The 25,982-nt window shown below is 60.7% G+C and overlaps 1 protein-coding gene across 6 annotated transcripts in view; it reads right to left on the reverse strand.

The window, feature by feature from the left end:
* Positions 1-18,885, reverse strand: part of RAB11FIP5 (RAB11 family interacting protein 5) — a 53,699-nt gene extending 34,814 nt beyond the window's left edge. For 5 of the 6 annotated variants that reach the window (XM_071455823.1, XM_071455822.1, XM_071455821.1 and 2 more), the window contains exons 1-2: positions 18,385-18,884; positions 1,871-2,310 (exon numbers count right to left, since the gene is read on the reverse strand). In XM_071455823.1, the coding sequence (XP_071311924.1) occupies positions 1,871-2,310; positions 18,385-18,761 (817 nt within the window). In that variant the 5' untranslated portion in view covers positions 18,762-18,884. Of the gene's footprint in view, positions 1-1,870; positions 2,311-18,384 lie in introns of all 6 variants that reach the window. The other variant, XM_071455819.1, reaches the window with a different exon arrangement.
* Between the last annotated feature and the right edge of the window lie 7,097 nt (positions 18,886-25,982).

Here is a 25,982-nt window from a genome sequence, read left to right on the forward strand (position 1 = left end):
AATAAATGCAAGGAACTCCTCAGAAGCTCCTTAAAGGGTTTTTAAGCTTCCATGTGATGTATGAGTTTGCACTGAGCAAGAGATGATGGGGCCATGGGCCCCAGGCCACTGCTTGGTGTGATGAGCCAGGAGGGTGCAGTGCCTGCCTCTCCCTCCCACTGCCTTGAGGGTTGGACTTGATCATCTTAACAATCTTCTCCAACCTTAACAATTCCGTGATACCCTACACCTCATGGCTACTGCCAATTTTTGGGGGTAAAAGTCATGGAGAACCCAAGGAAAACAACTGACAGCTGCCTGTCCCTCCCAGCTGGAGATGCTGCTTCCTTCACAGAATTGTGGAATGGTTTGGGCTGTAAGTGACCTTAAAGACCACCCAGTTCCAGTCCCCTGCCATGGGAAGGGAAGCTCCCAGTAGCTGGAAGGCTCAGCCCAAGGGTGATGGAACCAGCACAGGAATGTCACCAGCAGAAGCCACAGGGCCTCCCTGGAGACTCCCACCCAACCTGGCAATGTGCTGTCTCAGCCAACTGAACCATTTAATGATGTATTTGTTTCCAAGGGAGAATTAATTCCCTACAAGGGCCTTTTTTGTTTGTAAATGACTGCCCTGGGAGTGCCAAGAGCTCAGATTGTTTTAATCACTGGAGCCGGCCCTGCTTGGGCTGCGCCTGCGAGCGGAGGAGGCTCATTAAAGAGAGAGCAGTGACCCAGGGCAGGGCCAGCAGCCAGGCCCAGCCCAGCCCGGCCCGGCCCGGCATGGCCCAGCCCAGCCCAGCTCAGCCCAGCCCAGCCCAGCCCGGCCCAGCCCAGCTCAGCCCGGCCCGGCCCAGCCCAGCCCAGCTCAGCTCAGCCCAGCCCGGCCCAGCCCAGCTCAGCCCAGCCCAGCCCAGCCTGGCCCAGCCCAGCTCAGCCCAGCCCGGCCCAGCCCAGCTCAGCCCAGCCCAGCCCAGCCCAGCCCAGCCCAGCCCAGCTCAGCCCAGCCCAGCCCGGCCCAGCCCAGCCCAGCCCAGCCCAGCCCAGCCCAGCCCGGCCCAGCCCAGCCCAGCTCAGCCCAGCCCAGCCCAGCCCAGCCCAGCCTGGCCCAGCCCAGCTCAGCCCGGCCCGGCCCAGCCCAGCCCAGCTCAGCTCGGCCCGGCCCAGCCCAGCTCAGCCCAGCCCGGCCCAGCCCGGCCCGGCCCGGCCCAGCCCAGCTCAGCCCAGCCCAGCTCAGCCCAGCCCAGCAGAGCCCTCCTGGCAGGGACTGCCCCAAGGGGCTGAAAGGAAGAGCCCTGAGGAACTCCCAGATCCTGTGCAGGCATGGAAAAGTAAAATCTGGGATGTTCCTCCTGTTCTGGCAAACACCTCAGTGCCAGCACACAGGTCTCGGGGGTTTTGTGTCACCTCTTAGTGACATCCTGGAGCAAAGTCGGCTCAGGGGGCCCTTGTGGCTCTGCACAGCTCCTGCCAGGAGGGCACAGCCGGGGGGGTCGGGCTCTGCTCCAGGGAACAGGGACAGGAGCAGAGGGAACGGCCTCAGGGGAGCTCAGGGTGGGCACTGGGGACATTCCTACATGGAAAGGGCAGGGCTGGAGTCCCCATCCCTGAGGGGATTTCACAGCCCTGTGGATGTGGCACTTGGGCACATGAGGCAGTGGTGGCCCTGGCAGTGCTGAGGGAGCAGCTGGACTCCATGATCTGGAGGGCTTTCCCAGCCTGACCAATTCCACATTGCTGGTTCCACATTCCTGGAACTGGAATCACCAACTCCCCAGTCTCTGGCTGTGTGCTGGGTCAGCAATCAGTTAACAGAGCTGCAAGGCAGTCTCAGCAGCACCCTGCAAGCAAAGGAAGGGGAGCAGGGCAGGGGGATTATCCCTGATCCTCTTACCAGAGCGCTCGGTGGACAGGCTGCCCTGCCTGCTGGGGGACCGGGGCACGTCGGGCACGGGCGCTGCCAGGCTCAGGCTGGCAGAGGAGATGGTGCTGTCCGAGCCCAGGGACGTGCTGGACTGCGTCAGCGACGAGCGGCGCAGCTTGTTCTTCAGGAAGAAACCCTTCAGCTTGGACTTCTTGCCCCCCAGCTCCAAGTCATCCTCCACGTCCAGGGCTGCCATGCTGCTGGGGATGATGGCAGAGGCCGACTCCAGGTCGTACTTCTTCTTGCCTGTCACCTTGTCCTTGAGCTTGCCGAAGGGCGAGCGCGCCTTGTCCTTCACGGACAGGTCGAACATGCTGGCGGTCAGGCTGTGCCTGGTGAACTGCAGGCTCACCAGGATCTCACCACGCTCCTTCTCCTTCTTCCCAGCCTTGGAGTGCAGCTTGTGCCACCTGCAGCCACAGGGGACACACAAGGGAAGGGCCCTGTCACCTCCCAGAGCCACAAGCCAGCAGAACTTGGAGCAGAGAAAGCACCAGTGTAGCTATGACATTTTCTGAAAAATCCTTTCCTTAGGATTTTTTCTCCTGAGAAACTGAGAGGCCTCAGGAACAAAATGTACCCAATGGTTATCTGCTGCTGTGGAATGCAACAGGTAAATCTTTGATTGGCCCATGTTGGATGTTTGTAATTAATGGCCAATCACAGCCCAGCTGTCTGGACTGTCTCAGTCAGTCACAAGCCTTTGTTATCATTCCTTTTCTATTCTTAGCCAGCCTTCTGATGAAATCCTTTCTTCTATCCTTTTAGTACAGTTTTAATATAATATATATCACAAAATAATAAATCAGCCTTGTGAAACATGGAGTCAGATCCTCGTCTCTTCCCTCATCCTGGGACCCCTGTGAACACCACCACACACCAGGGACATCTAGCACGAGTTTCTCCAGGGAAAGGGTTGGAAAACTTTGCAAATACCTAGGGAGGTTTGGAGTCCCCATCCCTGGAGGTGTCCCAGGAATGCCTGGATGTGGCACTCAGTGCTTTGGGCATTGGGGATTGGATTCAATGATCCAGGAGGGCTTTTCCAACCTCAGTGATGCTGGGATTCTAACCCAAGTGTCCCAGGTATCACCTAAAGCCAAGTCAGAGACACAAACACCCCACACAGAGCTGACACAGGACCTGAGCCCTCCCTGGTGCACCTGGGACATGGCACACGGGACCTGAGCCCTCCCTGGTGCACCTGGGACATGGCACATGGGACCTGAGCCCTCCCTGGTGCACCTGGGACATGGCACACGGGACCTGAGCCCTCCCTGGTGCACCTGGGACACGGCACATGGGACCTGAGCCCTCCCTGGTGCACCTGGGACACGGCACATGGGACCTGAGCCCTCCCTGGTGCACCTGGGACATGGCACACGGGACCTGAGCCCTCCCTGGTGCACCTGGGACATGGCACACGGGACCTGAGCCCTCCCTGGTGCACCTGGGACATGGCACATGGGACCTGAGCCCTCCCTGGTGCACCTGGGACATGGCACACGGGACCTGAGCCCTCCCTGGTGCACCTGGGACACGGCACATGGGACCTGAGCCCTCCCTGGTGCACCTGGGACATGGCACATGGGACCTGAGCCCTCCCTGGTGCACCTGCAGCCCCAGGTCCATCCCCCTCCTCACAACAAACGCTGCCTTTCCACTGAGTAGCCTGGAAAGCAGCAGCTCACTGAGCCCTCCAGGCAGCACTGGGACTCTGCAGGCAAAGCTGGGAGCTGTTTGGAAGGAGACAAAGCCACCAGCGTTTTGTGCTCGTGATTGGAATGCCCCAGAGCCAGTGACTCAGGGATCCTCCCAGCTGAGACTGAGCCACAATGGCAAAGGAGCTCAACAGCATCCACTGAATCAGCTCCTGCCAGAGCTGCTGTGTCTCACTCCAGCAAAGATGCTCACTCAGGGTTGCCTGCAAGTGTCCTTGGATCAATGCTTTAAAGGGTGATGCATGCCAGGAGTTCTCTGGGGCAGCAGCAGCTGCTGAGCAGCTCCAGCCCCACCCAAGACAAGGCCACCCTTCCCAGGCTGCTGATCTGGGGGCAATCCCCACATTCCCACAGCAGCTTCCAGAAGGAGCTATTGGCCATGCCCAGCACAAAGCTCCCACTGATTCCTGAGGATTCCTGGGAATGCTTCCCACTGTCCCACCCCACACAAAACCCCAGACACAGACTTTGCTCCAAAGCTGCCCATGGAACTGGGGGAACGTGGGAAAAGGCTCCAAACCATTCCCTGCACCAGGCAAAACCACCCCCAGCCTCCCTTTAGGTGCTGGGGCCTCCTGAGGAATGGCTGGGAGCCGGCAGGGCATGGAGCAGCCCCTGGAATGGGATGGCAGAGGGGTCTGGACTCCTGCTAGAGGGGGGAACGGTGGCACTGGGGACACCAAAGCAAAGACACACCCAGAGCCACCCCCTGCTCTCCATTCCCACATTCCAATGGGGCAGCACCAAACACAGGCCAGCAGGGAACCGTGCTTCCCTATTCTTCCCCAAAAATCTGCTCCTCCCCAAAAATCACTTCACCCCCCATCTCTCTGCCAGTCCAGGCACCCCTTCCAGGGCACCTGAAGCAGGATGAGCAGGAACCCAGCACAGCCACTGCCCTGATCCCACCCAGATCCAAGTATTAAATGAATTTCTGATTAAAATTCCCCTTAACAAGGCCCAAGGAAAGCTGCAGGCTCAGGACAGATCCTGTTTCTCCAGGCTGTGCTTCCTGGGAGCAATGGGAGGTGAAGACGCTTCTGACATGCATTAGCAATTCGCCAGAAAATAAAAATCCCACTGGTTCACTCAGTGGAGAGTGAAGCCACTGAGAAGAAAAAAAATAGGGAAGGAAACGGGATGGGATGGGATGGGATAATGGGATAATGGGATGGGATAATGGGATGGGATGGGATGGGATGGGATGGGATGGGATGGGATAATGGGATGGGATGGGATGGGATGGGATGGGATGGGGTGGGATGGGATAATGGGATGGGATAATGGGATGGGATGGGATGGGATGGGATGGGATGGGATGGGATGGGATGGGATGGGGTGGGATGGGATAATGGGATGGGATGGGATGGGATGGGATGGGATGGGATGGGATGGGATGGGATGGAGTGGGATGGGATGGGATGGGATGGGATAATGGGATGGGATGGGATGGGATGGGATGGGATGGGATAATGGGATAGGATAATGGGATGGGGTGGGGTGGGAGCAGCAGCAGGTGCATCTGGAGGACACTTCCCCAGGGACTGGAGGGGAAAAGGCTGCCGGGAACATCCCCAGTGCATTCTGCTCTGGAAGCAGCTCAGGAGGGAAGGGCTGCAGCAGCCTGGCAGCTGGGCAGGGAGAGCCTGGGGGGCTGAGTCACTGCTCAGCAAAGACAAAGAGCTCCTGACTGGAGTTTGTGTGCCTGACATCATCCCATGGAAAAAACCAGGGAGGACCTGGGGGGATTAACACAGGAAAGGCAGGAGCTCCCCTGGAACAGCCTGGGTGTGCTCCCAGCACCCCCAGCCCTGTGAGCATCCAAGGGGATTTGGGGGCTGAGCCTGAGCTGCTCCAAAAAGCAGAACCTCTGCTCCTGCTGGGACTCTGGAGCTATTTCTGGTTCCCAAGACCTCATCAGCACTCAGGGCTGCACCTCTAACAGGCAACAGGGCTATTTTTAGGCTGAGCTCTCAGTTTGTGGCACAGGATGAGGGTTTGGGAGGATCCAGCTGCTCCATGTCGAGTGCTTGGGTTTTTTATGAATCAGCCCCAGAGGAAACAGGAGGTGCAAACTGCTGGGATAGAGCAGGACAGCAGGACCAGGGAGGGAGCAACTCACAAACTCCCACAGCACCTTTCCACCAGGAACCCCCTCCCACAGCCCTGGGTTTCCCAAACTCCTGCAGGAGCTGCCCTGGGGGGATGCTGGGAGGGGTTTCTGGGCTGGGGCCACCCAAGGTCCCATCTTGGAGAGGGACACGATGCTTTTCATGGGAATAGACAACACACCCAGGAAACAACCATGAGATCCCTTTTCCAGGTCTGAAGGAGCAGAACTGGGTTACATCAGTCAGCTCTGGAGCAGGGGAGGGAGGGAGGGAGCTGTGCCAAGCACATCCAGCCCCAGGGATCCACCAGGATCTGCTTCCTGAGGGGGTGGGAGGCCACAGCAGGGATGCAGGCCCTGGCTGCACAGCACACCCAGGACAAGCCACTCACCCCCAGCCACCCGCTCTGGGGACCCTCCCAAGGTCTGGAGGGGTCCCAGCCCCACACAGCCTTGGCAGGTCACAAAACTTCAATTAAAATGCAGCTTAACCCTGTCCCAGAGCCAGAGCTGGTGGGGAGCAGGAGCAGCATTGCTGCAGGTGAGGAGATGTGGCCTGGTCTGTGCTGCTTCCCTGCTCCCTGCAGCTGGGCTGTGCTCCCAGGTGTGTCCTGGTCTGTGTTCCTTCCCCTGCTCCCTGCAGCTGGGATGTGCTTCCCAGGGATGTCCCTGTCTGTGCTGCTTCCCTGCTCCCTACAGCTGGGCTGTGCTTCCCAGGGATGTCCCTGTCTGTGCTCCTTCCCTGCTCCCTGCAGCTGGGCTGTGCTGATTCCCTGCTCCCTGCAGCTGGGCTGTGCTCCCAGGTGTGTCCTGGTCTGTGTTCCTTCCCCTGCTCCCTACGGCTGGGATGTGCTTCCCAGGGATGTCCCTGTCTGTGCTGGTTCCCTGCTCCCTGCAGCTGGGATGTGCTGCCCAGGGGAGGGAACCTCCTGGATCAGCATCCTCTGCTCCCTGGGGAGCTGCTCCTTTTTGCTCCTTTTCCCCCAGCTCCTGCCCCCTGCCCTGCCAGGGAATGTCCTGCTGACACACTGAGAGCTTGGGGACACCTCCAGGGTGACACATCCATGGGACACCTCCAGGGAATGGGGACACCTCCAGGGTGACACCTGCAGGGCCTGGAGAGCTCAGAGACACCTCCAGGGTGACACCTCCAGGGCATGGAGAGCCCAGGGACACCTCCAGGGTGACACATCCATGGGACACCTCCAGGGAATGGAGGGCCCAGGGACACCTCCAGGGTGACGCCTGCAGGGCATGGAGAGCCCAGGGACACCTCCAGGGTGACACCTCCAGGGTGTCATAGCCAGGCAGAGCAGCCCCAGCCAGATGGAAGGCACAAGCCACAGGCTGGGACATTCTCTTTGCTGACAAATGTGCATTGTCCCTGTGACCCTGCCCAGGGCCAGCACTGCTGGGGTGCATCCCCAGAGCGAGGGACCCCAGATCTGTGTTCCATGCAGGGCAGGGCCTGCAGAGCCTGCTGAGGCTGAGGGGGAGGGAGCAGAGACTCAGCCCAGCTGGGCAGAGCAAACCCAGCCGGGAGAGCCTGGCAAGGGGAAGCTCTGGGGAGGCTCTGGGGGGGCCCTGCAGCCCCCATTCCTGGGCTGTCCCTGGATCAGGAGCAGCCCCGTGTGGCAGAGGCTCCCCAGGGCCCACGGTGGGGCTGTGCACACTCATTTAGGTCAGGGTGGTTAATGAGCACAGCCCAGCCCTCCCAGACAGCCCTGAATGGCTCTGCTCCTCCTGCTCCCCCTGTGAGGAGAGGAGCAGTGCCAGGGGCAGCCTGGGGAGACAGCCCCAGCTCTAGTTTTACATCTTTGCTGTTGTCAGGATCAGGGCAGGCACAGGGAGCAGACACAGGGCTCCCAAACCCACAGCTGTCCTCATCCTGCAGCACCCCTGCCTGAGCCAAGGGCAACAGGAGCACAGGAATGTGGTTATGGGGGGAAAGAGACCCCACAGAGGATGAGGATGGGATGGATTTGCTCAGGGCAAACACCTTCCCTTCTCCTCTGGGCTTTGTCCCCTCCTGGGCAGCAGGGGACAGTCCAGGGGGCACAGGGACACCCCTGGCCCATGAAACATTCATGGAGCTACAGGGGAATGCTTGGGCACTGTTCACTCCCCACCAGTGAGAAACCTTGCAGAGTTTGGGAGTGCTGGGCTGGCCATGAGCAGGACATGGCATGAGCAGGACACAGCCAGGATCTCTGGGATGGCATGAGCAGGACACAGCCAGCACCTCTGGGATGGCATGAGCAGGACACAGCCAGCACTCCTGGGATGGCATGAGCAGGACACAGCCAGCACCCAGAGGATGGCATGAGCAGGACACAGCCAGGATCTCTGGGATGGCATGAGCAGGACACAGCCAGCACCTCTGGGATGGCATGAGCAGGACACAGCCAGCACCCAGGATGGCATGAGCAGGACACAGCCAGGATCTCTGGGACATGGCATGAGCAGGACACAGCCAGCACCCAGGATGGCATGAGCAGGACACAGCCAGGATCTCTGGGATGGCATGAACAGGTTATTCCAGGAGGACAGGGGCTATTCCCATGGGCATATGGATTATTCCAGGAGGACAGGGGTTATTCCCATGGGGATATGGGTTATTCCCAAGGATAACATGGGTTATTCCAGGATAACATGGGTTATTCCAGGAGGACAAGGGTTATTCCCATGGGGATATGGGTTATTCCCAAGGATAACATTGATTATTCCAGGAGGACATGTGTTATCCCCAAGGATAACATGGGTTATTCCAGGAGGACAGGGGTTATTCCCATGGGGATATGGATTATTCCAGGAGGACATGGATTATTTCAGGACAATATCAGTTATTCCAGGAGAACATGGGTTATTCCAGGAGGACAGGGGTTATTCCAGGGAGAACATGGGTTATTCCCAAGGATAACATGGGTTATTCCAGGAGGACAGGGGCTATTCCCATGGGGATATGGGTTATTCCCAAGGATAACATGGGTTATTCCAGGAGGACATGGGTTATTCCAGGAGAACATGGGTTATCCCAGGGAGAACATGGATTATTCCAGGAGGACATGGGTTATTCCAGGAGAACATGGGTTATCCCAGGGAGAACATGGATTATTCCAGGAGGACATGGGTTATTCCAGGAGAACATGGGTTATTCCAGGAGGACATGGGTTATTCCAGAGAACATGGATTATTCCAGGAGGACATGGGTTATCCCAGGGAGAACATGGGTTATTCCATGGAGACCACCTTTGCCCTCTGATGGCTCTGGTTGGGGTCCCCAGGATTCCCCTCCAAGCTCCAGCTCAGCTGTACCTCCAGAGCCCCACCAGCCCTGCTCAGCACACCCTGGGCACCAGGAGCTCTGGTTTCCCTCTCAGACTGGTCCCAGTGCTTTGCCAGCAGGGAGTTCAAAGGAGTTTCCTGGGGGAGTGAAGTCCCTCGGTGACCCCTGGGGTTCAGGGGTGCACCAGGGGAGGAGGCACAGCTGGAGCATTTCTGGAGCACTCCCACTTCAGGTGCTCCCCCAAAGGCTCCCCAAAGCACTGAGCACTGCCAGGGCAGGCCGGGCTCACCTAAAGCAGCAGAAATCCTGCCCTGCCCAGCTCAGAGCTGCAGCCAGACACAGACACAGAGCCAGAGGCTCTTCCCAGCCTGCTCCAGGCTGGCATTTCCTGCTGATTCATCCCTGCAGCAAGGTCAGCCTGCCCGGCCAGGAGAGCCCCCAGCCTTCAATCGAGGATTTAGCAGGGCTGCCACAGTGCCAGAGCAGGGCAGGGCACGGAGCACCAGTGCAGGGCAAACACAGAGGGCAGCCCCTGCTGGCACAGCCCCCTGGGAGCCCAGCACAGGCACATTTCCCTGCAGTGAGGCAGCTGGGCAGGAGGAAGCTCACCTAGCCCAGAGGGGAAGCACAGGGTGGAAAACAAGCCAGCCCCGGGGAATTCTGTGCTTTTCTGTCTGCTTTGTGTTCCTGCCCCAGCTCCCCCTGCCAGGGCTGGGAAGCTGTTCTGGTTTTGGATGGCTGATGGTGCAGGTGATCCCTGTGAGCTGCTGAAAGCACAGACGGGAAATAAACACAGGCTGATTCCCTGGGGATGGAGCAGCCGAGGTGGGAAGTTCATCTCTCCAAATGCTCTTCCCAGAAGTGCTTACAAACCAGGAACCAAGGGCAGCTGCTCACACAGCCAGAGCCTAGCCCTGCCCCTCCAACAGGCAGAGCAGGAGCTGTGTGCAGGGGCAGGGAGCCCTGGCCATGGTGCTCCTCTGGGACACCCAGCAATCCGGGGGAGAAAATCCAAAGGGCTCATCCCAGCACTCACGGGCCAGGAACAGGTGCCAAAGGGCTCATCCCAGCACTCACGGGCCAGGAACAGAGGTGGTGGCACTCCAGAGGGACTCAGTGGCAGGAACAGCCTGAAAAGCAGGGAAAAGCCAGCCCTGCTGGTGTCCCCAGCTGCTGGCTGTGCCCCAGGGATGGGACAAGGCCTGGCACGGTCACAGGCAAGCAGGGGATGGCATGGAGGGGACAGATACCAGGGATGGAAAAGAGCTCTGAGCCACCAGGATGGGGCTGGCATGGGAGCACAGGCAGCAGCTTCATCCCAAATCACTTTTCTTTGGGATCTGAGGCTTTTCTCTAGCACAGGATGGACAGGTGGGAAGAGGGAAGGAGGGAAGATTTCAGGAGGTGTAAATCAGAGTGGAACATTTATGACAGGGGGCAGCAAGAGCAGGAGGCAGGACATGATCAGCCCAGCCGGATTTATCTGCTCAGCACACACAGTTTGAGACCCCAGCTGCCTCCCAATAAACCACCCAGTGGGCACCCAGTGACCTGAGCTGCCTGGACACACAACCCAGAGCACAAGGTGACACTGGCAGTGCTGCTGATCCCTGCCCACAAGAACTCAAACCAACACGAGCCCCGAGCTGACCCTGTGAGACTGCAGAGCACCAGGGGCTGCTGCACAGGCCCCATGGGAGCAGCTGCTCCTGGCAGCCCCTCCAGGGCACGGGGGGCTCAGGAGAAACACCCTCTGCTGAGAATCCTGGGGGATACAGCAGAAACACCCTCTGGTGTGGATCCTGGGGGACACAGCAGAAACACCCTCTGCTGTGGATCCTGGGGGATACAGCAGAAACACCCTCTGCTATGGATCCTGGGGATACAGGAGAAACACCCTATGCTGTGGATCCTGGGGGATACAGGAGAAACACCCTATGCTGTGGATCCTGGGGCATACAGGAGAAACACCCTCTGCTATGGATCCTGGGGACACAGCAGAAACACCCTCTGGTGTGGGTCCTTCCTACTTCAGGCTGGGAGAGGCACCAGGGCAGGTGAACACACAGAACCAGCACCCAAAGGAATGCCTGTTCTCCAAAGGGACACCAGTGCCAGGGCAGGGACACCAGTGCCAGGAAAGGGACACCAGTGCCGGGAAAGGGACACCAACCCTGGGACAGAGATACCAGTGCCAGGGCAGGGACACCAACCCCAGGGCAGGGACACCAATGATAGGGCAGGGACACCAAAGCCAGGGGAAGGGACACCAATGCCAGGGCAGGGACACCAATGCCAGCACAGGGACACCAATGCCAGGGCAGGGGCACCAACCCAGGGCAGGGACACCAATGCCAGCACAGGGACACCAATGCCAGGGGAAGGCATACCAACACCAGGGCAGGGACACCAATGCCAGGGCAGGGACACCAACCCCGGGAAGGGACACCAATGCCAGCACAGGGACACCAATGCCAGGGGAAGGCACACCAGCCCCAGGGCAGGGACACCAATGCCAGCACAGGGACACCAATGCCAGGGGAAGGCACACCAGCCCCATGGCTCCACACAGCCTAAAGCAGCAGCTGCAGCTGCTCTGGGAACAGGTCACACAGGGATTGCTCACCCATCACACCAGCCCCTGCTCAGGAGTGAGTCAAACACAAAGAAAGGTTTGGGAAAAGGGAAGGAATGCTGAGCCCAGCAGCAGCCCCGCTCCCTCATCCTCACTGGGCTGGTCAGGGAAAAGCCCCCTGGCAATGCAGAGCTGGGGAGGAGCCCCCAGGCTGCTTCTCCAGGGATGCAGTTCCCAAAGGCCACGTGATGGAGCAGGAGAATTCCAGGGCAGGTCTGAGCACACCTCAGGCAGGCACAGGCTCTGACAGGCCCCAGGCACAGAGAGGGGCTCAGAGGCCATTCCCACCTGGCGCTGCACAGGATGCCAGGTTTCCCTTGGGCTCCTCCAGCATTGAGCAGATTCCTCCAGGAGCCACAAGGAGCATCCCCCAAGAGGAGGGGAGCAGAGCCCACCCTGCAGCCAGGCTCTGGAGGGATGGGAGGGAGCAGGGAGGCTCCTGGAGCAGGGACTGAGCACAGCTGAGCTGTGCCCCAGGCCTGCAGCTCTGCACCAACAGGACTGAGGGGTTTGCCCAGGTTTGTGCTGCAGGTTTTTCTGCAGCTGGAGGCAGTCAGGGCCCTGGAGAATCCACGTGACACAGTGAGAAGCCTGAGTGTGCAGCTTTTTGGGCTGTAAGATGATGGAGGGTGATGGGCCAGCGCTCTCAGCCACCAAGACACCAGACCCAATGTGCCAGATTAGCTAAGCTGGGAACAGACCACTCAAATATCTCAAAAAATGAGAAAAGCAAAGTTTTCCTGCAGGAGAGCAGAGCAAGGGCCTTAAACCCCTTAAACCAGCAATGGCAGCTGGGTGGAAATGGGGTTAACTGGGCAGGTAGGTGCAAAATTACACCCAAAATAACAGCCTGTGGGGCACCTGGGGCCTCTGCCCTGGGCTCCCAGCTCAGGGCAAACACTTGCCTGGGGTCAGCTGGTCACCAAGGGTGTCACCCCATCCTGGCCACCACGAGTGTCACCCCACCCTGGTCACCAAGGGTGTCACCTCACCCTGGTCACCACAGATCCATCCCACCCTGGTCACCACAGGTGCCATCCCACCCTGGTCACCAAGGGTGTCACCTCACCCTGGTCACCACAGATCCATGCCACCCTGGTCACCACGGGTGCCATCCCACCCTGGTCACCATGGGTGTCACCTCACCCTGGTCACCACAGATGCCACCCCACCCTGGTCCCCACAGATCCATCCCACCCTGGTCACCACGGGTGTCACCTCACCCTGGTCCCCACAGATCCATCCCACCCTGGTCACCACGGGTGTCACCTCACCCTGGTCACCACAAATCCACCCCACCCTGATCACCACAGATCCATCCCACCCTGGTCACCACAGGTGCCATCCCACCCTGGTCACCATGGGTGTCACCTCACCCTGGTCACCACAGATGCCATCCCACCCTGGTCCCCACAGATCCATCCCACCCTGGTCACCACGGGTGTCACCCCACCCTGGTCCCCACAGCTGCCACCCCAGCCCTGGCTGCCCCCCTGCCCCCACAGCAGAGCATCCTGCCCCAGTTTTTGGCAGCAGCAGCCCCTCCTCCCCTGCAGCATTTCCACACTCCAGGGCGTTTCCTGCCTCAGAGCTGCATTTTCAGCCTGAACCATCCCAGCTCAGGGCATGCCAGGAGCTCCCTGGTGCTCCTGGCCCCCTCACAGCCCCTCACCAGCCCTGCTGGGCACTCTGTTTGCCCTTGCATGCAGAGCTCCCACCCCAGAGCAGCAGTTTCCTCCCCACCCCACTGCAAGGTCTCTCCCTAGGCTAAGGACAGCCGTGCCAAGGACAGAGCTGCAGGGATTTGGCCTGGGCTCAGCTCCCCAGGGAGCAGACACAGCTCCAGCCTGGGTGTGGCAGTGTCCCCTGGCACGAGGAGCCAAGGCCAGGCTGGGAATGACAAGGAGCACCAGGTCCCAGGGAGATGGCACAGCCCCGAGCCTGCGGGCTGCCACAGCCCCATTCCACTGCTAATGATCTCCTGATCTTCATTAAACGAGGGAAGGAGGGAGACAGACAGACCCCGCAGGCACAGCGTGGGCTGACCCAGCTCCAGAGGGGCTGGGGAGGAGATGGGAGCGGGTCCATGCCAGGGGGAACACCAGGACAGTGCCAGGGAAGCACCTGCCACAGCAAGGAGGGGACAGGATGAGTCCCACCAGTCCAGCAAGGGACAAGTGCCTGGTGTGGGGTTCCTGGCAGGGATCTGGGACCATCCTTGGCTCTGAGGGAGCTTCTCACCCCTGCAACACACTGAGCACACGGGCAGCACCCATCACTGGGCAGGATGGGCCCCTCTGGGTCAGCCCTCTCCTTCTCCCAGCCTCCCTGCCCGTGCTGGGGCTCAAACTCCATCCTCTGCTCTCCCTGCCTCCATGGAATTCTCCCAAACCCAAGGAATTGCCTGTTCCTTCCTCTGAGGAGCTCCTCCATCCCCATATGGAGCAGAGAAGCCCTGGTGGCCCCAGGGAGCTGGGCTGGCAAAGTCTGGCAGCCAAAGGAAAGGCCCTGTGCTGGGGAGAGGAGGAGAGCCCCAGGCCCTGGCACCCCCCGAGCCCCCCTGCAGCAGGTGCCCCACAGCTGGGCAGGAAGGGGAACCAGAACAGGGAAGTGCAGCACGGAAGGGCTTTGGGGAAGTCAGAGCTGAGCTAATTCTGCAGAGGGAACAACTCCCCCAGACAAGTTCCCTGTCAGGAACAAGTGCAAGTCACTGCAGGAAAGGCAGATCAGGAATCCTGACCCCTGCTGCACCCACTGCCCCTCACACACAGACCCCAAACCCTGGGCGTTGAGCCCTGGAGCTCCCTGCCTGCACCTGCAACCTGTCCCAGGCCCATGGGAGATCTCTGGGACAGGGACAAATGGAAATGGTTCTGCAGAGAGGGAGGGACCAGGGAATGGCCACTAAGGGCTTTAGCCAGCCCAGGACACCTTGGACCCTCCTCCTGCCGTCAGCCTCACCCTCACCCTGCAAATCGGGGATTTTGGGTTCCCAGGCAGGGAGATCCAGGGCCAGCCCTGCAGGTGTTCCCTCCTGTCCCCTCAGTGTCCCCTCCCTTGCTGCTCACCCTGGGCCAAGGGAAAGGTTCCCAAGTCCTCTGGAGAGGGACTGGGGACAAGGCTGGAGGGACAGGGCACAGGGAATGGATCCCACTGCCAGAGGGCAGGGATGGACGGGATATTGGGAATTGGGAATTGCTCCCTGAGTGGGTGGGGAGGGGCTGGGCTGGAATTCCCAGAGCAGCTGGGGCTGTCCCTGGATCCCTGGCAGTGCCCAAGGCCAGGCTGGACATTGGGGCTTGGATCCACCTGGGACGGTGGGAGGTGTCCCTGCCATGGCAGGGGTGGCACTGGGTGACTTTTACAGCCCCTTCCAAGCCAAAGCACTCCAGGGCTCTCAGCTGATGGGCTGGGTGTGCAGGGGAGAGTCCCTGGCTTGCTGCCACCCCACAGGATGAGCCCCACGTGGGACTCCAAGGGCATTTCCTGGATGTTGGGAAGCAGAAGCAACAGCTGCCTTGTGAGTTCCCAAAAATCCCTCTTTTCCTGGAGCCTGGCTTTGCACAGCACAGGAGCTGCAGGATCAGGTCAGAGGAGGGAGGTGAGGACCAGGACATCCTGCCCAGGGCTCTCTGGATGCACAAAGGCTCCATGCAAAGGGGGAAATGATGCTCAGAGCTTGCTTTGCCTGCCAAGCCCAATCCCCGGAGCTGCCCGAGCGTGGGACAAACCCTGGGACGCCCAAAAAGGCCATGAGAGCTCTCAGGCTGCTCTTGTGCAACTCCAGGAGTTGATTTTGCCCTGGCAAAGCAGCGAAATGGCCCAGGCTGCGCAGCACAAGAGGCAGCTCGTAAACACCCCGGCCCCCCTTCCCGGGGAAGAGTCCAAGCTTGACGGAACATTTTCCAGCAGCCGAAAACAAGGATAACAATTATCACTGCCCAAGTTCCTGTGCAATAAAACCCTGCAGGGAAATGGGAGCAAGGTCAGCACACTGACAAGGGATGCTTTGCTGGAGCACGCTCCCCCTGCCCTGGCAGAGGGCAGAGCTCAGCCCCACAGCCCCGTTATCTCCTCAGCACAGCCCTGCCTGGGCCCTGCAGGGCCAGCCCCAGGGTGGGAGCCTCTGTTTGTTTTGCTCTTTCTAATCTGGGACTGGAAGTTTCCTCCTGAACAAAGTTGTTTCCAGACCTCAGAGCCGGCTGGAAGCTCCCAAAGAGCCAGAACCCCCCGAGCTCCCAATGATCCGTCTCCCACCCAGCTGGGCAAGCTCCAGCCCCGGGAATTCTCCTCCAAACACCAGCGTGGCCCCTCCAGGCTGCAGAGTGGCACAGGGTGAGAGCTTCCCTCATGTTTTCTGTGCCCATTTCCATCCTCGGGGCCACGGGTGAAAACAGAGTTTTAAAAGCTCCTATGATCCCGAATGCCTCAAGGGGAAGTGAATTTTCCTTATGCAAGCAAAGCTACAGGAAGGGAGGGAGACAGACAGCAAATGAGAGAACCATGGAATGGGTTTGGCTGGAAGGGAGCAAAAAGCTCATCCCAGTCCATCCCTTCCCCTGTCCCAGGTGGATCCAAGCCCCAATGTCCAGCCTGGCCTTGGGCACTGCCAGGGATCCAGGGGCAGCCACAGCAAATCTGGGAATTCCAGCCCAGGCAGGAATTCCTTGCCAAGATCCCAGCCCAATCTCCCCTTTCCCAGTGGGAGCCATTCCCTGGCTCCTGTCCCTGCAGGCCTTGTCCCCAGCCCCTCTGCAGCTCTCCTGGAGCCCCTGCAGGCCCTGCCAGGGGCTCTGAGCTCTGCCTGGAGCCTTCCCTTCTCCAGGGCAACATTCCCAGCTCTGCCAGCCTGGCTCCAGAGCAGAGGGGCTCCAGAACCCTGGAATGGTTTGGGTTTTGGGACCTTTTTCTCTTCAGGCCCTGGAAGGTGCTGGAAGGTCTCCCTGGAGCCCTCTCCAAGCCCCTGGGGCTCTCCAGCCTGCAGGGCTGGTGTCACGGGGTGACACAGGCTGGACATTGCTCCCGTGAGATTAACAGCCCCTGACGGGACCTTTGGGATTCCAGGAGCCGGGAGCAGGCCCTGGCCAGGAGCAGGCCTTGGGGGGCTCCCGCTCTGCCCAGCTCCACAAAAACCTCCCCCAGGGGAAAGCCACGGGCTTTTCCCACATCCCCGGGTTCCAGCAGGCCCCAGGAATGCCGGCCCAGCCCCCGAGCCCGCCCAGCTCCGGCGTTTTGCTAAGAAAAGCAGAATAAAGCAGAATAAGCGCGGGGGAGCTGCCAGCCGTGTGCCCGGGGCTCCTCACGCCTCCCCCGGCCCACGCTCCCCTCTGGGCCCGCCGGGAGCCTCCGGGATGGGGAAATGCGTTTGCTCCACAGGGAAAGTTCCCCCAGCCCGTTTTGCTGCTAATTTTTGTGGCTGTGAGGGAAGGGAAGGAGGGAGGGAGGGAGGCTCCCTGTGAGGCCGCAGCTCCGGGCACAGAGCCAGCACAGCTGCCGGCTTCGGGGGGCCGGGGGGCACTGCCAGCCCTGCCCGAACAACGCCCCCAAAACTCCTTCCCTGCAGGAATCCCAGCTGCATTCCTGCCCTTCTGTGCTGGGCAAAGGCTGGAAAACGTCCTGGTTGTTGTAAACCCTTCTGGGCAGGGAGGAGGAGCAGCAATTCCCCCCATGCACAGCGCGGGGTTGGGGTCTGCACCCCAAACTGGGGACCCTCCGCCACAAACCAGGTGACAACGGGGGGGCTGCAAAACCACCGCAGCCACCAGGGGACACCTGGTGGGACAAACCACCAGGGGACAAACAGCGAGGTGCAGGAGGGACAGAGCCTTGGGGATGCAGGGGGACCGCGGGCCATGCTGTGCCCTGCCCGGGGATGGATGCTCCGGTGCCCTGCCCGGGGATAGGTGCTCCGGTGCCCTGCCCGGGGATGGATGCCCCGGTGCCCTGCCCGGGGATGGATGCCCCGGTGCCCTGCCCAGCACAATTCCCTCCCGGGGATCTTGGTACCCCCGTACCACAGCCCCTTCCTGGCACAGCCGGGATGTCCCACCCCTCCTGCATGTCCTTCCCGGGGCATCCCCAGGCCCTGCCATGCCCCGAGTCCTTCCGGGGGGGTGACACAGCCAGCCCAGACTGGGAACCCCTCCCCAGGACACCCCGGGCCACCCTCCTGCGGCGGGCATGGCCACGGACAGAGCGGGAGCCCCTCAAAGCCCAGACGTGCACGCCCGGACCCGCCACACCCCAACCCTCGTGGCACGTCCTGAGGGTGCCCATGGAAGCCGTGATGCTCTTCCTCCTCCAGCAGCCGTCCTGGGGACACAGGGACCCCGCAATGCCCACCCTGGGGCATAGTGACACAGTGACAGCCATGCCAGGGCACTGGGGGGCTCTGAGTGCCCACCCTGGGGCACAGTGACACAGTGACAGCCGTGCCAGGGCACTGGGGGATTCCATGTGCCCACCCTAGGGTATACAGTGACAGCCATGCCAGAGCACTGGGGGATTCCATGTGCCCACCCTGGGACACACAGTGACCCTGCTGCCTCTCCAGGGGTACCCGGGCACGCCGTGACACCACCGTGGGACACACGAGGACCCCAGGACACCAATCCCCGGGCACATGGGGGGTCCATGTGCCCACCCTGGGACTCCCAGACGCCCACCCCGGAGCCGCCCAGTGCAGCCCCAGCCCCGGCCCCGGCCCCGCTCCCGCGGCCGCCCCGCACTCACCGCTCGTCGGGCTCGCGGCCGCGCTGCCGGGCGGGCTCCAGGGGCACCAGGGCCTGGCCCAGGAACCGGTCCATGCCCACGAGCGCCCGGTGCATCACCGTGAGCACCAGCTCGGGGCAGGCCCCGGGCTCGGGGGGCAGCTCGAAGGCACATTCCTCCCTCCACTCGGGGCTGCCGCCGCTCTTCTCGGCCACCGAGGTGCTGTACTTCTCGCGGCCCAGCTGGATCACGGTGTACGCGTCGCTGCCGCCCGCTTTGCCTTTGCCGCCGCCCTTGCAGCGCAGCCCGCGGGCCCGCACCACCGTCACCTGGACGTGCGTGGGCAGCCAGGCCGGGCAGCCCTCGGCGGGCAGCGCGGCCGCCCGCAGCAGCGCCATGGCCGGGCCGGGCCGGGCCGGGCGGGGCGGGGCCGGGAGAAGCGGCCGGGCCGGGCCGGGCCCCGCTCCGGAGCCGCCGCTGCCGCAGCACGAGCGACACCGGCGGGCTGGCCCCGCCCACACGGCGCAGGGCCCGCCAGCAACGGCGCTCTGACCACGCCCCACAACGCGCTCTGCTCCGCCCCGCTCGGCTTTAGCCCCGCCCCAACCGGCCCTGCCGCGCGTTAGCCCCGCCCCCGGCTCTTAACCACGCCCCACAGGCAGCTCTTGTCCCGCCCCTGACTCTTCACCACGCCCCACAGGCAGCTCTTGTCCCGCCCCTGACTCTTCACCACGCCCCACAGGCAGCTCTTGTCCCGCCCCTGACTCTTCACCACGCCCCACTGCAGCCCTTGCCCTGCCCCATCCTCATTGACTCCGCCCCCGGCTATTCCGCCCCGCCCCGCCTGGCGTTTGGAGAGGGCGGGGCTCGGGGCGCGCGCAGGGGGCGGGACCGAGGGCGGGGCCGGGGTGACACCCAGCCCTGGTGCGGCCACACCCCTGCAGTCACACCCCTGCAGTCACACCCCTTCAGTCACACCCCTTCAGTCACACCCCTTCAGTCACACCCGCAGCACACCCGTCGCCACGGCCAGGGGCAGCCCCGGCACCGCATCCCCGGCATGGCTCTGCCTGTCTGTTCCCCAGACCCACATGAGTGCGAGCACAGGTGTGTCCCTGCCCAGGCGTGCCATGTGCTTACAAGCACACAGATATGTCTGTACCCAAGTGTGCTCATACCCAGGTGTGTCCATTCCCAGCTGCGCCCATTCCCAGCTGTGTCCATACCCAGATGTGTCCATTCCCAGGTGTGCCCATGCCCAGATGTGCCCATGCCCAGGTGTGCCCGCACCCACACCTGCACACCCCACATCTGTGTGTGTCTCCCCGGCTGCCGGAGCCCCCCCGGGCTGTTCTGCTGTGCCCAGGAGCACCGGGAGCAGGATCCCGGTGTCCCCACGCCTGATCCTCAGTGTCCCCACCGCAGCTCCCTGGTGTCCCCACTGCAGATCCCCGGTGTCCCCACGGCTGATCCCTGGTGTCCCCATTGCTGATCCCCAGTGTCCCCACAGCTGATCCCCAGTGTCACCATGGCTGATTCCCCAGTGTCCCCATGGCTGATTCCCCGGTGTCCCCACAGCTGACCCCCGGTGTCCCCACGGCTGACCCCCGGAGTCCCCATGGCTGATTCCCCGGTGTCCCCACAGCTGATCCCCGGTGTCCCCACAGCTGATCCCCAGTGTCCCCATCACAGCTCCCTGGTGTCCCCACAGCTGATCCCCAGTGCCCTCATTGCTGATCCCCAGTGTCCCCATTGCTGATCCCGGTGTCCCCACGGCTGATCCCCGGTGTCCCCACAGCTGATCCCCCGTGGCCCCAAGCCCCGTGCACCCCTCCCCACCGCTCACCCCTCCCCTTGGGAGCGTTTCCTAGGCCAGGCCGGGCCGCAATCCCAATGTCCCCTCTCAGCGTCCCTAATGTCCCCTCTCCGTGTCCCTAATGTCCCTAATGTCCCGTTAAACCCCCAGCTCGGCCCCGCCGCCGTTCCGTGCCCGGGGCAAGGTCAGGCCAGCGGGGCGGCGATCCCGATCCCGATCCCGATCCCGCCGCGATAAGGGGCGGCCGGGGCAGCGGGGCCGTGCCAGCCCTGCCCTATCGCTGCCATCGGCCACCGCCGCCACCGCTCCCGGCGCGCCCGTTCCGCTCCAGCGCGGGGACACCGAGAGGGACACCGAGAGGGAGGGGGACACCGAGAGGGGACACCGAGAGGGGAGGGGGACAGTGAAGGCGGGCGCCCAGAGGAGAGGGGGATACCGAACGGGAACACCGAGAGGGGACACTGAGTGGGGACATTGAGAGGGGAGGGGGACACCAAGCAGGGACACTGAGTGGGGACACTGAGCAGGGACACTGAGTGGGGAGACTGAGTGGGGACATTGAGAGACAACACCGAGCTGGGACAGGAACAGGGGCACTGAGAGGGGACACCGAGAGGGGACACCAAGTGTGCTCTGAGGTCCCTTCCAACCCCATCATTCCGTGATTCCTGTGTCCCTTTCCTTCCTTTTGGGGACAGCAGGGGGGCTCTGAGGTCCTTTCCAACCCCATCACTCCATGATTCCCGTGTCCCTTCCCTTCCAGCCCCATCATTCCGTGACTCCCGTGTCCCTTCCCGTGTCCCTTCCCTTCCCTTTGGGGTCCCTGCTCACCCCAAATGCAGCTGGTGGGGCTGAAGCTGCCCAGTGCAGGAGGAGCCCCATTTCACCCCAAGAAGCCCCCAGGCAAACCCGAGAGCTGCAGAAAATCCCGTATTTTCCCTTTGGGGTGTGCTGCCCCGGCCATATTCAAATCCCCCATTAAAATTTGCTTCATAGAGAATAAAACCCTCCCCAGGAACTGCTTATCACCCCGAGATGAACTCAAATCCAATTATCCCTCCAGTCCAGGGCCTGCTCCTGCTCCCCTGGCTGCCCCTTATCCCTCCTCAGCATCTGCTTTTGATTTTCCTTTCTTTTGATTGTTTTTCCCAGTTTTTTATGCTCTGATTATCTCTACTCTCAGCACATCTCCATCTCTCCGCCACTTCCCATCTTTTACCTCCATAATTGGGATTTTTTTCCATCTCCCTTCACCTTCCCTGCCCTGCTCCTATTTATTTATCTCGTATTTATTCATCTTTTTTATTTCATGCTCACCTTTGCATTCAATGCATAAGGAGGGTTTTTAATTACCCCTAAATCAATTTCTATATTTTTTATTCCACTCTGGAATCAAAGGGAACACAGGCATCCTTTGCAGCGTTCTCAGAGAGCCTGGGCTGAGTGAAATTTTCCTTTAATTCTTGCTCCAACTTTATTTATTTTTTTTCTTTGAATTTTCCTTCACATTAAATTTTTGTTTTAACATCAATTTTTGCTTTGGCTTTAATTTCTGCCGTAATTTCATTTTTTTTCCCATCAATTTTAATTGAATTTTTTCCTTTCATTTCTCCTTCAACTTTAACCATTCCTTCAATTTTTGAGTAATTTAATTATTTTCCTTTAGTTTCTCCATCGACTTTAACCTTTCCTTCAATTTTTGATTAAATGAATTTTTTCTTCCTCCTCCTCCTGCTCCATGGAATCTCCTTCCCCCAGCTCACCCTGATGCTCTCCTAAAGGACTGGGTGTGAACTCCCAACAAACCCAGCTCCCATCCCAGGGAGAAGCTGGAAAACAACACCAATACAATGACTTTTTTCCTCTTTTTTTCATACTTTTGGTCCAAAATCCCTCTCTCCATCCCAAAGGGAGCAGCAGCTGCTCACCCCAGGAGCTGCCCACCCTGGAGCTGCCCCTCCCTGGGGATGGGAGAAACTCCTTGTTGGGGCTGCAGAGAAATGGGATTTTTATGGGAGACAAGGAAAGTGCTGCAGGAACAGTGGGAACTGCACAATGGGATTGGGATTGGGATTGGGACTGGGGATGGGATTGGGGATGGGATTGGGATTGGGATTGGGATTGGGATTGGGATTGGGGATGGGATTGGGATTGGGGATGGGATTGGGGATGGGATTGGGATTGGGGATGGGATGGGGATTGGGGATGGGATTGGGGATGGGATTGGGATTGGGGATGGGATTGGGGATTGGGGATTGGGGATGGGATTGGGGATGGGATTGGGGATGCTGAGCCAGGCTTTGCTTGGAAACGCTGGGATCCCATTCTCAGGCTGAGATCCCATTCCCAGGGCTCAGATCCCATTCCCAGGGCTGAGATCCCATTCCCAGAGCTGGGATCCATTCCCAATACTGGAACCCCATTTCCAAGGCTGGGATCCCATCCCCCAAGGCTGAGATCCCATTCCCAGGGTTCAGATCCCATTCCCAGGGCTGAGATCCCATTCCCAAGGCTGAGATCCCATTCCCAGGGTTCAGATCCCATTCCCAGGGCTCAGATCCCATTCCCAGGGCTGAGATCCCATTCCCAAGGCTGGGATCCCATTCCCAAGGCTGGGATCCCATTCCCAGGGCTCATTGGGTGTTTGGATCCGTTGTGTGGTGGGAGTGAGAGCAGCCCCAGCCCTGCAGGGAAGGGAAGGGGTGAAGGAAGAGCCCGAGCTGGGAATGCATCACCTCGAAGGTGGGAGAGGCTGGAAACAACCCAAACCCCTCCAGCCCTGGCTGCTGCCCAAGGCAAGGTGGGAATTGTGTCCCTGTGCCCCTCCCTGAGGTGAGAGCCCACCTGCAGAGCTGCCCCAGCCCTGGGGCCAACAGCAGGAGGACGTGGAGCTGCTGGAGAGAGCCCAGAGGAGGCCCCGGAGCTGCTGCAGGGCTGGAGCCCCTCTGCTCTGGAGCCAGGCTGGCAGAGCTGGGAATGTTGCCCTGGAGAAGGGAAGGCTCCAGGCAGAGCTCAGAGCCCCTGGCAGGGCCTGCAGGGGCTCCAGGAGAGCTGCAGAGGGGCTGGGGACAAGGCCTGCAGGGACAGGAGCCAGGGAATGGCTCCCACTGGGAAAGGGGAGATTGGGCTGGGATCTTGGCAAGGAATTCCTGCCTGGGCTGGAATTCCCAGAGCAGCTGGGGCTGCCCCTGGATCCCTGGCAGTGCCCAAGGCCAGGTTGGACACTGGGGCTTGGATCCACCTGGGACAGTGGGAGGTGTCCCTGCCATGGAACTGGAGGAGCTTTTTGTTCCCTTCCAACTCAGAACACTCCACGGTTCCATGACATCTCTTCCCAAGGATGCACATCCCTACAAATATTCCCAAACCATCAAAACACCCCCGAACCCAGACACACGGACCGGGACCGACAGCAACACCCAAAGCCCCCAGCCCCAATTCCTTGGAATAGAAGCAGCAAAACTTGTTCCCATCCATTGGGAAGGGGCTGGCAGAGCAGAATTCCCAGCTGGCAGTGCAGGGGTGCCCGGGAATGGAGGGAGGGAGCTGAGGGGAGCCGTGGGGGAAGGGGCCTGAGCCAAGACAAATAAAGAGTTCAAATGGGAAACGATTAAAACTAAACTAAAGTCACATAAATGGAAAGCGGGGGAGATAAGGCTCGGGCGCCCTCGCTGCCTATTTAACATTCATTGGATTGAATAATCAGGCCTCATTATCTCAAATTGCTGCATATTTGCCCTCAAAATGCTAATTTGAAAGTTGGCTGCGAGCGCCGTCTGCCTATTTTGACTAAAATATGATTTTGCTTTATTGTGCGGCGCTCGTAGCTCCGGGGGCATTTCCCCTGTGCTGAGCACACCGGGAATGGGCAAAAAAGGGGAGGAAAAATCCCCCAACATTTATCAAAAGCCAGCCGGGGAGGAGAGCGGGCCCTGCTTTGCGTAGAAATGGCATTTTTAGGGCTGGCAGTGAAATTAAAGCGTTATCAGGCGCTTTTGGGGATGGACACTTTATCGCTCATCTCGGCAAGGGAAATGGGAGAAATAATTTGCTTTTATTCTGATTGTTTGGCGGAGCGGGGAGGGCTGGAGGCTCCTCCCTGCCCTCTCCCTCCTCCTTGCCCCCCTGTCCCCTTCACCCGCCCTTCCAGGGGGCAGAATCGCCGCTCTGGGCTTCATCCCGCGGGTCCCACACGGAAAATTCGCTCCGTTTGATCTCCGGCCGGGATTCAGAGCATCAATCTCGGGCCGTTGTTGTTGCCCTTCCCAGGAGTGAATCAATGGACGGCAGGGTGGGGAGAGCAGCCCCCGGCGCTGGGGTGAGCCGGGGCTGCCGCTGCCGGCGCCTCAATCCCCGTGAGCGATGCCGGGGTCCGATCCCGGCCCCGGCGCCCCCCCGAAGGACGCGCTTGTCATGCAAAGCCCCCCGCGCTGTTTGCACAGCAAACTGCAATTGTGTGCGGGATTAAGGGGGGCCCGGGAGGCCGCGCAGCCTTGTTGACACTCGGCGGTGGAAATCCGGCGCCATCAATTCCGCGGGCGCCTCTGGATTTGGCAATGACACCGCGGGTGACATTCCCGCTGGCAGATGGAGGGGCGCTGACCCCCCCACGGCTGGGGCAGGTGGTGACAGCAGGGGGACCCACCGAGGGGACGGTGGCCCTGGGGATGCTGCAAAGCCCCGGAGCGGGCTCCAGGGGGAAGGCAGAGGAGTTTGGTCCTGCTGTCCCAAATTCAGCACGTGAAGGACAAACGTCCCCCTTGCCACGGTCCCCATCACTGCTGTGCCTCGGGGTGGGGGGACATGTCCCACATGGACACCCAAAGGTCAGCAGAGCCCGTGTGGGACAGTGGCACCAAAGCACAGAGAGGGGACAGCTCAGAGCCCCCCTTTGTCCCTGGGGATAAACCTCTGTGATGAACACCCTGGGAAAAACCTCCTGGCACCGGCTGTCCCCTCCTGGCGTGTCCCAGCCCACTGTGACAGCACAGGGTGTCCCACCCCACTGTCCCCTCCTGGCGTGTCCACCCTGGCGTGCCCCAGCCCACTGTCCCATCCTGCTGTCTCTATTCCACTGTCCCCATGTCACTGTCCCCATCCCTCTGTACCCATCCCTCTGTCCCATGTCACTGTCCCGTGTGACTGTCCCCATCCCTCTGTCCCCATCCTCCTGTCCCATGTCACTGTCCCATGTCGCTGTCTCATGTCACTGTCCCCATGTCACTGTCCCTGTCACTGTCCCCATCCCTCTGTCCCATGTCACTGTCTCATCTTGCTGTCCCGTGTCACTGTCCCATCCCACTGTCTCATGTCGCTGTCCCTGTCACTGTCCCTGTCACTGTCCCTGTCACTGTCCCCATCCCTCTGTCCCCATCCCTCTGTCCCTGTCGCTGTCCCTGTCACTGTCCCCATCCCTCTGTCCCCTCCCGGTGCCGCCGGGGCCCAGCGCGGTCTGGGATCGCCCTCTGGCGGTCACTGAGGGAACGGCTCCAGGGAGACCCCGCCGGGACCTCACCGGGACCTCACCGGGACCTCACCGGGACCTCACTGGGACCCCATCGGGACCCCACCGGGACCCCGCCGGACCCCACCGGGACCTCACTGGGACCCCATCGGGACCCCACCGGGACCCCACCGGGACCTCACCGGGACCTCACCGGGACCTTCCGGGACCTCACCGGGACCTCACTGGGACCCCACCGGACCCCACCGGGACCCCACCGGACCCCACCGGGACCTCACCGGGACCCTGCTTTGGGACCCTGCTTTGGGACCCTGCCCTGCGGCCCCTCCCAGCCGGGAT

Source organism: Agelaius tricolor, unplaced genomic scaffold (assembly GCF_023055355.1).
Source record: "Agelaius tricolor isolate 1412-34295 unplaced genomic scaffold, bAgeTri1.0.p SCAF_54, whole genome shotgun sequence".
NCBI lineage: Eukaryota > Metazoa > Chordata > Aves > Passeriformes > Icteridae > Agelaius > Agelaius tricolor.